This window comes from Castor canadensis, chromosome 17 (genome assembly GCF_047511655.1).
Source record: "Castor canadensis chromosome 17, mCasCan1.hap1v2, whole genome shotgun sequence".
NCBI lineage: Eukaryota > Metazoa > Chordata > Mammalia > Rodentia > Castoridae > Castor > Castor canadensis.
Genome location: NC_133402.1, coordinates 23,029,797 through 23,044,342, shown reverse-complemented (window position 1 = coordinate 23,044,342; position 14,546 = coordinate 23,029,797). Strand labels below are relative to the sequence as shown.

Below are 14,546 nucleotides of genomic sequence, written 5' to 3'. Positions count from 1 at the left end.
CATTCTTTTTTTTGTGCAGAAGCTTTTTAATTTCATGTAGTCACATTTGTCAATCCTTTTGCTTACTTGCTGAGCTGCTTGAGTTCTACTGATGAAGTCATTACCTATGCCTATTGCTTCCAGACATATGCAAATCATTAAATGTAATACAACATGTTAACAGAAGCAAAGACCAAAAAAAACACCACTTGATCATCTCAATATATGCAGCAAAAGCCTTCAATAAGATTCAACACCATTTCATGTTAAAAGCTCTGAGGAAACTTGAGTAGAAGGAATGTACTTCAACATTATAAAAGCTATATATGACAGATCTAGAGCCAACATCACACATAATGAGGAAAAATTGAAATGATTTTCCCTAAAGTCAGGAATGAGACAAGGGTACCCACTTTCCCTACTCCTATTCAACATAGTCCTGGAATTCCTAGCCAGAGCAATAAGGCAAGAAGAAGAAATAAAAGGAATACAAATAGGTAAAGAAGTAGTCAAACTGTCCCTACTTGCAGATGACAGGATCCTATACCTTAAAAACCAGAAAAAAAAAACTCCATCCCAAAACTTCTAAACATCATAAACAGCTTCAGCAAAGAAGCAGGATACAAAATCAACTTACAAAAATCAGTTGCCTTTCTATACACCAACAATGAGCACATTGAGAAGGAAAACAATTCCATTTATAATAGCCTCAAAAAAATCAAATACCTAGGAGCAAACTTAACAAAAGACCTCTACAAGGAGAACTACAAACTACTGAAGAAAGAGATTGAGGAAGACTACAGAAGATGGAAAGATCTCCCATGCTCATGGATTGACAGAATCAACATAGTAAAAACAGCTATACTGCCAAAAGCAATCTACATGTTCAACACAATTCCCATCAAAATCCCAATGATTTTCATCACAGAGATTGAAAAATCTACCCTAAAGCTCATTTGGGAAGACAAAAACCATGAATAGCCTAAGGCAATACTGAGCAGAAGGAGCAATGCTGGAGGTATCACAATACCTGACTTCAAATTATACTACAGAACCATAGCAATAAAAACAGCATGGTCCTGGCACAAAAACAGAGATGAAGACCAGTGGAACAGAATATGGGGCCTGGATATGAATCCACACAACTACCCTCACCTAATCTTCAACAAAACTGCCAAAAATATATGATGGAGAAAAGACAGCCCCTCAACAACTGTTGCTGGGAAAACTGGATGTCTGTCTACAGAAAACTGAAACTAGATTCATGCCTGTCACCCTGTACTAGTATCAACTCAAAGTGAATTAGGGACCTTAATATCAGACCTAAAACCTTGAAGCTGGTACAGGAAAGAGGAAGGAATACACTGGAAGCAAGGGTATAGGCAAAATTATTTAAATGCCATGGCTCATTCACTCTACAAAATACATTCTTAAGGGGAAATTTTATTCAATATTTTCCACTATATTTAGAGTGATTAAATGTTCCTGCTTATTCCTTTTGTACCAGACTACCTACTATCCATTTGAACATTTCTCCAAGATTTTTTTCCTTTTTTGTTAGTGCTGGGGACCTAGTGCTTGCTAGGAAGGCATTCAAGCACTTCAGCTACATCACAAGCCCTTTTGCATTAGTTATTCAGGATAGGGTCTCACATTTTTGCCCTCGGCCAGCCTTAGACCGCAAGCTGAGATCACAGACATGAACCACCATACCTGGCTTATTTGTTGAGATGGGGGTCTCACTAACTTTTTCCCAGGCTGGCCTCAAACTTTTATTCTCCTGATCTCTGCCTCCTGAGTACCTGGAATTGTTTTTCCATTTTTAATGAAGCATCACTATTAATGGTAGTACTAAAGTAAGTCAGAGGTGTGGTGAGGGGTGTTATATCTCTACTTTGTGTTTATAGCTTTTTGCATAGTGTTGTCTAGTTGGATGTGTAGAGCAAGTACAATAGAAAGAGGTAGTATCACACTTTAATGCATAATTTCTGAGAAGGGAATAGTAACAATGTTTTATTTAATGGTTTCCTAATATAATAACACTTTCAAGAAAAGTATGCAAGCACTCTCTGATACAACAGAGTGGGTGCTAAGGCAGCTGAGGCTATGACTAATTCATTCCCTTCAGTATAGATGGTTGTGAGAGAAGCAATCAGTAATGCTGCCCTTCATGGACATTTGGAATATAAGCCAGTTGTCTTGTGAGATACATAAAGTCATGAAGAACCCAGAGTGTTAGATCAGTGGGAAATGTAGGAAAAGTCTACTTAAATTTCTACAGGAAGTAGGTTGAAAATATCCTAACTTAGAGCAAATGAAGCATAATCTAAACATCTTGCTTTGGCAGTTTACAAGTTATCACACTATGTTGTTATACGTTTAATTTATATTTTTAAACTTAAATTTACTTTAATAAATAAACCATAAAATTGTGCATTAGTTAATGGGATACCATGTGATCTTCTAAGACATGTATACATTGTGTAATGTTGAAATCAGGTTAAATGTATCTATATCCTCAAATACTTTTTTATTGTTGAAAACATTCAAAATACTTCTAGTTTTTTGAAATATACAGAACATTATTATTAGTATTTAATCTTCTGTGCAATAGGATCTCAGAACTTTTCACCGCCAGCTAATTTTAGCTTAGTAACCACTGATCCATTTTTACCTTGTATACTCCCCCTCCACTCTCCCCAATTGTGATTGGGTAATCACAGTTCCTCTCACAACTTCTATATCAATTTTTCGGATTCCACATGTGACAGAGATCATACAGTACTTATCTTCTGTGCCTGACTTATTTCACTTAATTATGTACAGTTCCATTTGTGCTGTCATAAATGACACAATTGCATTACTTTTGTGGCTGAACAGTATTCTGTTGTGTATATGGACCATTTTTTAAATCAGCTCATGATCTGATGAACTCTTAGATAGTTTCCATTATTTGGCTATTGCAGATAATGCTGCAACAAACATTTTTTTTTTTGGCAGCACTGGGGTTTGAACTCAGGGACTTGCACTTGCTAGGCAGGCATTCTCCCACTTGAGCCACTCCGCCAGCCCTGCAACAAACATTTAAGTGCAGGTATCTCTTTGATAAACTGATTTCACTTCATTTGGATATGTTCCCCGTAGGGTTGATGGAAGCTCTATACTGTTTCCCTTTTCTCTACATCTAATTCAGCACTTATCATCTTTAGGGCTTTTGGTGATAGTCATTTTTATTGGAAAAAAGTGATATCTCATTGTGGGTTTTGATTTGGTATTTCCCTGATGATTTGTGAGGCTCAGCATTTTTAAATATATATGTTAGCCATATATATGCCTTCTGAGAAATGTCGATTTAGATCTATTGCCCATTTTTTAAATTGTGCTATTTGTTGAGGGTTTTTTTTTTTTTTTGCCATTGTGTATTTTCTTATATATTCTGGATGGTAACTCCTTGTCTGATGTAGTTTGCAAATATTTTCTCCCATTCTATAGGTTTTCTCTCCACTTTGATGATTATTTCCTTTCCTCTGAAAAAGGTTTTTTTTTTTAGTTTTTGTTGAGATTTGGTCTTTATATCCTAATTTGTTCAGAGTTTTTAATCATAAAGGAATACTGAATTTCATCATATGCCTTTTCTGCATCTATTGAGATGATCATATGGATTTTGTCCTTCATCCTGTTGATCTATCACACTTATTGATTTGGATACATTGAACCATTCTTTTATCTCTGGGAAGAATCTCTTTTCATCATACTTGCCAATATTTCTCTTTTTGTGTTGCAGTACTAAGGTTTTAACTCAAAGCTTTGCGCTTGCTAGGCAGGTACTCAAGAGTCACACACCAGTCCTTTGTGTGTGTGTGCTTTAGCTTGTTTTTCAGATAGGGCTTTACATTTTTGCCTGGCTGGCCTGGATGCTTAAGCCTCCTTCTTAATGCCTCCCGTGCAGCTGGGATGACAAGCATGTACCACCATATCCCCACCTTGTTTGTTGAGATGAAGTCTCACTTTCTGCTGGGCTGGACTCGAACCAGCCAAACTCCCATTCTCTGCTTCCTGAGTAGCAGAAATTACAGTTGTAAGTCACTGGACCATGAGCAATCTTTTCAATGTGTTATTGGAATCAGTTTGCTAGTATCTTGTTGAGGATTTTTGTATCTATGTTCATCATGGTTACTGACCTGTAACTTTCCTTTTTGTTGTGTCCTGGTGCAGTTTTGGTATCAAGATTATGCTGACTTTGGGGAATGTGTTTAGAAAAATTCCTTCTTCAATTTTTTGGAATAATTTAAGAACAATTTATATTAGCTCTTTAAGTGGTACAACTCAGCATTGACTATCTATTCCTAGGCTTTTCTTTAATGTAGACTTTTTATTACTAATTCAATCTAATTACTTGTTATTGATCTGTTTAGGTTTTCTATTTCTTTATGATTCAGTTTTGGTAAGTTGTACATGTCCATGTATTTGTTCATTTCCTCTAGGTTATTAAATTTGTTGGCATATAGTTATTTGTAATCAATATCACCATTTCATGTGTCAAGATCATTACCCCTGGCCCTGATTTCCATGATTTAATAGAAGGATTCACAGAATTCAGCATTTAATCATGCCCAGGGCTAAGATTTATTATAGTTTGAGGGTACAAAATAAAATCAGCAAAGGGGAAATTACTTGGGGCAAACTCTGGAGGAAACCAAGTACATGAGTTTTCTTCCAGTGGAACCACATGAGAACACTAAAAATTTAAGAATATTAGTAATGAGTTGTAATAACACATTTGAATGTGTGTTATAAGGTTGTCTCCCAGGGGAGTTCATTCAAGGCCCAGCTTCCAAGATTTCTGTTGGGGGTTTGTCATACAGGGCGACACCCACTGTCTAGCTTGTACCCAAATTAAGAGACTCCCAGAGGAAAGCATTGTTTCTACACACTGTGAGCCATTCTTTTCATGTAATGATGGGCACCCTCCCCAGATCCACACTCCCAGGTGCTAGCCAATAGTCAACCTTACAGAAAGACTTTTCTAAGGAGAACCATTTCAGGATAATTATGTCAACTGTTTCCTATATATTCAAAATACTTTTTTTGATTTAGTAGTAAGTCTTTCTGGAAATAAGCACATAAAAAGGTATAAGACCAATAGAAGAGAGGATCCAAGATGGCAACTAGGGTACAGAAGCAGAAAGCCTAACCTCCATGACTCCAAAACCTCCCTGAGAAGTTGGAGCCACACCTGGGTAACTCTGCCTCTAGTCAAAATAATACCCACCATCACACTAGGTGCAGGAAAAAACTCAAAGACTGACCCACAAATCAGCCTTTAATTGCACCTAATAGCTGGGACCTGCTGCATGGCAAACAAAGCGGGTCCAGCCCTGGGGAAACCGTCCTTCCCCATTTTTTTTCTTTTTTCTTTCCTTCTCCTCCTCCATCAAGCAGAAATAAAGCAACAACTATAATCAAACCTTCAATGCCCTGAACCCCTAGATCAGGGAAAGCTTCAACCACAAGTTCACTGAGAAAATTTGGGGGCTGCCACCACCGCCACAGGTGCTGCTGCTGACTTCAAACCTGCCTGTGAGACATTTGACAGACCAAACAGGTGAGTGCCACACATGTGGAATTCCCCCAGCCACCCCTGGGATAAACAAGCACAGCTCATGGGCAGACTGACCCCCCTGAAAGAAGCTGAATAGGAAACACTAACACAACACCAGAGGGGGTGGGAATGCTGAAAGTGCACCAGAGAAAGGGGGAGGAGCAAGAAGCTAATCTTAACATGAACTATCAATAAGCAAAAACTGGAAAGGCAGGAAGGTGGAGAGTAGGTGGGCGATAAGCCACTCGCCAAACCAGGGCAGGTAACAATCACAGAGCTCATGTCCTGAGCTAATGAGCAGCACCAACAGCCAAACTGCCCACAAAACTGAAAAACAGCAAACCATCATAACACACTGACAGCAGAGGGGGCTGATGGAACACTGAACCTGCCCAAGAGAAAGGGGGTGGGGCAAAGAAATAAACCACCAGCGTGAAAATCCTAGTAAACAAGCACAGTGAAAAGCTACCTCCACAGCCAGGCAACTAATGCACTACAGAGCTGATCTCCTGAACCAAAGGGCAGCATTCAAACTTGAACTGCCCCACCTTGCTGGGGAAGGAACTGACCAAGCAGCTGCACCTGAATGGGAACACAGCTATCAGCTGCGGATATCAATAGCTCTGACCACCCAGCATGATCTGGCAAAGATACTTAAACTCACAATTTGAATTTAACTAGTAGACAGAAGAACAAAACTCTACTCACAAGCCAATCACCTGGTAACACCAGTCAGATCTGCTTATACGCCAATACTAGGACTGCATGCCGGAGGAGTAACTCCAGAACTCAAACTAAGACTGAAATTCTATTGTTCCTGAACCTGATGTTTTTATGTTTTTCTGTTCTATTGTTTTTTTTATTGTCTGTTCATTTCTTCCCATTGACTTTTTTGTTTTAGTGTTTGTTTTGTTATTGTGGATTTTCTATTTTTATTTCTATTCCTATTATCTTTTTAAAGGATTTTTTAAATTCATTTATTCATATGTGAATACATTATTTGGGCCATTTCTCTTCCGTGCACACTGCTACCTCTCTCTCCCACCACCCCCCCTTCCTGCCAGGCAGAATCAGTTCTGCCCTTATCTCTAATTTTGTTGAAGAGAAAGTAGAAGAAATAATAAGAAAGACAAAGCATTTTTGCTAGTTGAGATAAGGATACCTATACAGAGAGATCCCTAGCATTGCTTCCATGTGCAAATGTGTTATATCCCAAGTTGATTCATCATTAACTGACCTTTAGTTCCTGATCCCCTTCTCATATGACCTCAGTTGCTGTAAGGTTTCTGTATTAGTTCCTCTGCAGTGGGGACATCAAACGCTTTCAGGTTTTGGGTTTCTTACCTATCTCCATATCTCCTGTATGTGCTCTCCCCTTATCCTGTGACCCAAGTACAACCACATTGCTGTATTTGCCCTAGATCTAAAGTCTGCATATGAGGGCAAAGATACGACTTTTGGTCTTCTGAGCCTGGCTAACCTCGCTCAGAATTATGTTTTCCAGATCCATCCACTTATTTGAGAATGATAAGATTTCATTCTTCTTCATGGCTAAGTAAAATTCCATTGTGTATAAATACCACATTTTCTGAATCCATTTGTCAGTAGTGGGGCATCTTGGCTGTTTCCATAACTTAGCTATTGTGAATAGTGCTGCAATAAACATGGGTGTGAAAGTGCCTCTGGAGTAACTGGTGTCAAATTCCTTTAAGTATATCCACAGGAGTAGGATTGCTGTATCATATGGCAGATCTATATTTAGATTTTTATGAAGCTACCAAATTTTTTTCCACAGTGGTTGCACTAGTTTGCATTGCCACCAGCAGCATGCAAGGATTCCTTTTGCCCCACATCCTCATCAACACCTGTTGTTGGTGGTGTTTTTAATGATGGCTACTCTAACGGGTGAGGTGGACTCTCACCCATTTTGATTTTGATTTGCATTTCCTTTATGGCTAAAGGTGGTGAGCATTTTTTCATGTGGTTTTTGGCCATTTGAATTTCTTCTTTTGAGAAAGTTCTGTTTAGTTCAGTTGCCCATTTCTTTATTGGTTCATTGATTTTGGGAGAGTTTAGTTTCTTAAGTTCCCTGTATATTCTAGTTATTAGTCCTTTGTCTGATGTATAGTTGGCAAATATTTTCTCCCAGTCTGTGGGTGGTCTGTTCAGTTTAGACACCATTTCTTTTGTTGTGCAGAATCTCTAGTTTTTACAAAGTCCCATTTGTCTATCCTTTCTCTTAGTTGCTGAGCTGCTGGGGATCTATTGAGGAAGTCCTTGCCTGTACCTGTTGCTTACAGAGTGTTTCCTGCTCTTTCCTGTATCAGCTTTAGAGTTTCAGGTCTGATATTGAGGTCCTTGATCCATTTTGAGTTGATGCTACTACAGGCTGATAAACATGGATCTAGTTTCATTTTTTACAACTGGATAACCATTTTTACCAACAACATTTGTTGAAGAGGCTATATTTTCACCATCATATATTTTTAGCACTTTGTCAAAAAATAAGGTGAGCATAGTTGTGTGGATTCATGTCTGGGTCCTCTATTCTGTTCCACTGGTCTTCATGTCTGTTTTTGTGCCAGTACCATGCTGTTTTTATTGCTATTGCTTTGTAGTATAGTTTGAGGTCGGGTATTGGGATACCTCCAGCGTTGCTCCTTTTCCTGAGTATTGCTTTGATTATTCATGGAATCTTGTGTTTCCAAATGAAGTTTAGGGTTGATTTTTCAATCTCTGTGATGAATGTCATTGAGATTTTGATGGGAATTGCATTGAACATGTAGATTGCTTTTGGTAGTGTAGCCATTTTTACTATGTTGATTCTACCAATCCATGAGCACAGAGGATCTCTCCATCTTCTATAGTCTTCCTCAATATCTTTCTTCTGGGTTTGTAGTTCTCCTTGTAGAGGTCATTCACATCCTTTGTTAAGTTTATGCCTAGGTGTGTGAGTTTTTTGAAGCTATTGCAAATGGAATTGTTTCCATATAGTCATTCTCAGTTTGTCCATTACTTGTGTATAGAAAAGCTAATGATTTTTTGTAAGTTGATTTTGTATCCTGCCATCTTGCTGTAGCTGTTTATGGTGTCTAGGTGTTTTTGGGTAGAGATTTTTTGGGTCTTTAAGGTATGGGATCATACCATCTGCAAATAGGGATATTTTGACAGTTTCTTTACCTATTTGTACTCCTTTTATTTCTTCTTCTTGCCTAATTGCTCTGGCTAGGAATTCCAGGACTATGTTCAATAGAAGGGGAGACAGTGGGCATCCTTGTCTCATTCCTGATTCTAGGGGAAATGGTTTCAGTTTTTCACCATTAAGTATGATGTTTGCTGTAGGTTTGTCATAGATACCCTTTATAATGTTGAGGTACTTTCTGTCTATTCCTAGTTTTCTTAGAGCTTTTATCAGGAAGTGGTGTTAGATTTTGTCGAAGGCTTTTTCTGCATCTAATGAGATGATCAAGTGGTTTTTGTCTTTGCTTCTATTAATGTGCTGTATTTGTAGATTTGTGTATGTTGAAACACACTTGCATTCCTGGGATGAAGCCGACTTGGTCATGTGAATGATCTTTCTGATGTGCTGTTGAATTCGGTTTGCCATTATTTTATTGAGGATTTTTGCATCGATGTTCATTAAGGATATTGGCCTATAGGTCTCCTCTTTGGAGGTGTCTTTGTCTGGTTTTGGGATCAGTATAAAACTGGCTTCATAAAATAAGTTAGACAGTTTTCCTTCTCTTTCGATTTTGTGGAACAGTTTAAAGAGGGTTGGTATCAGTTCTTCTTTAAAGGTCTGATAAAATTCCATCAGGTCCTGGGCTTTTCTTTTTTGGGAGACTCTTTATAGCTGCTTCAATTTCATTTTGTGTTATACAACTATTTAGGTGATTAATGTCTTCTTGGTTCAATTTTGGATGGTCATAAGTATCTAGAAACTTGTCCACTTCTTCAAGATTTTCAAATTTATTAGAATATAGTTTCTCAAAGTAATCTCTTATGATATCCTGGATTTCTGAGGTGTTTGTTGTTATCTTCCCATTTGCATTTCTGATTTCACGGCTGTGGGTGTCTTCTCTCCTCATTTTAGTCATGGTTGTCAGGGGTCTGTCAATCTTGTTTACTTTTTCAAAGACTGAACTTTTGTTTCATTGATTTTTTGTATTTTTTATTACTATTTCATTACTTTCAGCTCTTATTTTTATTATTTTTCTCTTTCTGTGTATTTGGGATTTGTTTGTTCTTATTTTTCTAAGTGTTTAAGATGTAGAATTAGGTAATTATTTGAGATCTTTCTGTCCTTTTAATATTGCCCTCATGGCTGTAAACTTTCCTCTCACGACTGCCTGTGCTGTATCCCATAGGTTCCAGTAGGTTGTGGTTTCAATTTCATTACTTTTGAGGAACCTTTTAATTTCCTCTTTAATTTCATAAATGACCCATTGATCATTGAGCAATGTGTTGTCCAGCTTCCAACTGTTTACATGTTTTTTACTATTGTCTTTATGTTGAGTTCTAATTTTAATGGATTGTGATCAAATAGAATGCATGGAATTATTTCTGTTTTCTTATATTTGCTGAGGCTTGCCTTGTGCCCTAAGTACAGTTTTGGAGAAGGTTCCATATGTTGCTGAAAAGAATGTATATTGTGCAGAAACTGGATGAAATATTCTGTAGACATCAGCTAGGTCCATTTGATCTATGGTATGATTTAGATCGAGGAATTCTTTACTGATATTTTGTTTAAGTGACCTATCTATTGGTGACAGGAGTTATAAAGTCCTCTACTACCACTGTGTGAGATTTTATATATGTTTTTTGTCCTTCAGAGTTTGTTTGATGAAATTGGGTACATTGATGTTTGGTGCATATAGTTTGAAATTGTTATTTTGTTTTGGTGTATTTCCCCTTTTATTAGTATGGAATGTCCTTTATCTCGTTTGATCAATGTAGGTTTGAAGTCTACTTTGTCCAAGATAAGTTTTGCTACTCCTGCCTGTTTTCAGGGGCCATTGGCTTGGTAAATCTTCTTCCAGTCTTTCACCCTCAGCCAGTGCTTGTTTCTGTCAATGACATGGGTCCCTTGTAAGCAACAGATTGTTGAATCTTCCTTTTTGATCCAGTTTGCCAAACAGTGTCTTTTGATGGGGGAATTAAGTACGTTAACATTCAGTGTTAGTATTGATAGGCATGTGGTGATTCCTGGCATTTAGTTGTCTTTGTTGTTTAAGGTTTGTGTGCAGCTAAATCAATGTTGCTGTCTACTTTTTTGCCTTTTCTTCTCCTGTGGTTTGGTACTGCCTGTCCTTTCATGGTTTTGTTTGCTTTCATTTTCTGTGTGCAGGATTCTTTAAAGAATCCTTTGTAGTGGAGGCTTGGTGGTCATATATTGTTTTAGCTTCTGCTTATCATGGAAGACTTTTTGTGCTCCATCTATTTTGAATGATAGTTTTGCTGGGTAGAGAATCCTAGTGTTGAAATTCTTTTCATTCAGTGCCCGGAAAACCTTACTCCAAGCTCTTCTTGCTTTTAAGGTTTCCATTGAGAAATCTGCTAATTTTGATGGGTTTTGCTTTTTGTATTATTGGTTTTTTCTCTCAGCCTTCAATATTCTTTCTCTATTCTCTGTGCTTGTTGTTTTAATGATAATATGTTGTGGGGTAGTTCTATTTGGTCAAGTCCTTTAGGTGTTCTGGAGGAATCCTGTACCTGAATGGGCATAGTTTTCTCTAGATTTGGGAAATTTTCTGTAATTATTTTGTTAAATATATTGCAAATATCTTTTGCTTACACCTCTTCTTCTTCAATACCCATGATTCTCAGGTTTGGTCTTTTGATGGAGTCAGTGAGTTCTTGCATATTCCTTTCACAGGTTTTGAGTTGTTTGAGTAATAGTTCTTCAGTTTTTCCTTTAATTTCCATTTCGTCTTCAAGTTCTGAGATTCTGTCTTCTGCTTGTTCTAGTCTGCTGGAGTGGCCTTCCCTTGTGTTTTGTATTTCTGTTTCATTTATTTTCTGAGGTTTTCCAGATCACAGGTCAATTCCTCTTTAAATTGTCAATTTTCATCCTTAATTCACTTATCTCTCTATTTATAGTGTTCTCTGTCTCACTTTGGTATTTACTTAGGGCTTCTATGACTTCACTTAAATGTTTTCGTGTCCTCTCATATTCTTTATTTTTGTTGTCTTGGAGTTTCTTGAGTGCCTCCTGTACGTTTTGGTTGACCATGTCTAGTAACATCTCCATGAAATTCTCAGTGATTTCTTGCAGGATTTTTTCTCATGGTGTTCTTGTTGGCTTCGTTGGGTTCCTTGGCATAGTCTATCTTTGTTTTTTGGGGTCTGAAACTGTTCTTTAACTGTTTTAAAGCCTATAATTTTTCATTATTGTTTCTGTATTGCCATGTTTTCTAAAGCAGCAACTCTGGCTTTATGTTTGAAAGTATCTACATTATGACAGGCCTTTAAATAATCCATAATATCACAAACTCCTTAATTGGTTGAATGAGACTTTGGCAATCCTCATTAACATTATCAAAAGCCAATTGAAGCAGTAAGATTTTTTTGCATTTGATCTCCTCTCACCTGTTTTTCTGTGGACTCCTCCAAACTTCCTATAAAATCAGAATAAGGTTCTGTTGGTCCCTGTTGTATTTTTGTAGAGCTGTCTTGATATTCTGTCCCTGTATTAATTTTGTCTCATGCAGCCAAAGCTACATCAGGCACATAAGGGAAGGCAGCAGGGGGTATATTTTTAACCTGATGAGTTTGTCACAACTAAGTACCTGTACCAGTCAACATCTCATATGAAACAGCCCCAACATTGCCTGGCTGCTCTAAAGCTCTTACTCTTTCATGGGCTTCACCAGATAACCACAATTTCCATTGCAAAAACTCTGCTGACGATAATGTCATTTTTGCCACAATATGAAAATCATAGGGAATCCACCCAGCGTCATTGCTCCATCCAGCCAAATATTCTTTTAAAAAAAGAAGCAGAACCATAAGTTGCACGAGCCTTTTTAAAGTCTTTTATAAGATTCATATCCAATCCATTTTAAGTATTATTGCCAGTCATATTAAACATAACAAGAAACAGCAGTCGCAACGCATGTGGCCATGCAGGGATGGGAATGAGAGCTGCTAACGGAGGGTCATTCTTTCTTCCCAAGCCCTTGTCAGGGTGAATATGTAAGTAATGCATTTCCTCTTCAGTGTTTACCCTATTGGGGTGCTCTTCCCACTCCTCATCCTCTGGTAGAGGAGGATAAAGATCAGTTTCTCTCAGAGGAGCCGTTGCAATTGCTGCAAGTGGCGGCTGTTTAGTTTTGGTTTCCTCTGGCACGGTAAAGCCATAACTAAAGCACCGTTTACTTTCCTAAGTGATTTTTTCCATATCTCCTTCATCTAACTCATACTCATAAAGGGATGCAACAGTATCTTTTTCTAAATTTTCTTCCCTTCTCTCTCCCCCAAGTATAGAATTGCAGATTTAACCAGAGCCCATGTTATCCAAAAATGAACAGGTATCTTTTCTCCGTCTGTATGTCTTTTCAACATTTTTATATGCTTGCTCCCAAACTTCTTCATCTAAAGTACCTTCATCATGACACCAAGGATTATACTCACAATTTACTGCTAAACAGTCCTTTAAATGTTGTTTGGAAACTTGAGCTCCTCCTCACAATAAGAAATGATGCACGAGTGAAAGAAAAGGCTGGACTCTGCCCTGATTTTGCCCCATCTTGTCTCACTTACCTCCTTTTGTCCACATCACTTTCAAAATTATCCTTCAGGTCCCTGTTCAGGATGCCAGCTGTTACCATTTATCAGCTGGACCTGGGTGACTGGAGCCGAAAAAGATGGGAGAGACTATTGAGTTGTGCTCAATAGCCACTTTATTGAAGATCACTTCTGCTTTTTATCAACTCCTCTTTTACAGAGAGCATTTGGTCAGAAAAAGCATGCCAAGTAATACGTGTCAAGGTTACATTACTACAAAGAAGCACAGTTAAAATTAACTCTTTGTTATGTCTCTCTTAATACGGTAACAGAAAGGCAGGAGAAGCACATGGTCAGCATAACTTTCTTATTTACATGTGAAGGACATGAAGCCATCTGGGGAACCTGGAGCACTGTTATTTTTCTGGACATCTGGTCCTGAGGCCTTTGCCTCAGTTCCTTGGAGCTTTCTCATAAGGCCAGACACCAAATCACACAGGCAAGGTCTGGTCCTGTGACCTTTGTCTCAATTCCTTGGAGCTTTCTCACAGGGCCAGATACCAAATCACACAGGCAAGGTCTGGTCCTGAGACCTTTGTCTCAGTTCCTTGGAGCTTGCTCACAAGGCCAAATGCCAAATCACACAGGCAAGGTCTGGTCCTGAGACCTTTGTCTCAGTTCCTTGAAGTTTTCTCACAAGGCCAAATGCCAAATCATACAGGCACAGTGCCACTGCTGGCTCTGACAATCTCTACCAAATTATGCCAATTCTTTTGCATAATCTATAAATATATTGTAAAGGTGAGGTACTAACAAACAGTGTATTCTCAGGTTCCCTCACTGAAGCTAAGCTGCTTTCTTGTCTTTGCTTAATTGTAGGTTTGCATTTTCCTACCAGTGGAAAGGTCTATATTAGTGGATATGATATCTCAACGGACATGGTTCAAGTCAGGAAAAGCTTGGGTTTGTGTCCCCAGGAAGATCTACTGTTTCCGGACCTGACAGTAGCAGAACATCTTTATTTCTATTCTGTGGTAAGCTAGGAACATATGTGGTTTTTTTCCCTACTCTTTGGGACACTGCAGGCAGTGTGACTGAGAACCAACATCCTCACCTTTTAGTTGAAAGTTCATTTTTGAGGTATTTTTCTTTTATCATAAAGATAAGCAAAGAGAAGAAACATCTAGTTAGTTTGTGTAAGAAAATTTCTTCTTTAAGAATGTTTTCAGGATACAATTGG

At 38.1% G+C, this 14,546-nt stretch overlaps 1 protein-coding gene across 1 annotated transcript in view; it reads left to right on the top strand.

Moving 5' to 3' along the window:
• The window catches only part of LOC109675725 (phospholipid-transporting ATPase ABCA3-like), a 171,441-nt gene that overhangs the window by 52,545 nt on the left and 104,350 nt on the right, over positions 1 to 14,546 (top strand). The window contains 3 exon segments of the mRNA XM_074059288.1: positions 4,041 to 4,061; positions 7,190 to 7,204; positions 14,153 to 14,340. Coding sequence (XP_073915389.1) covers positions 4,041 to 4,061; positions 7,190 to 7,204; positions 14,153 to 14,340 — 224 coding nt within the window.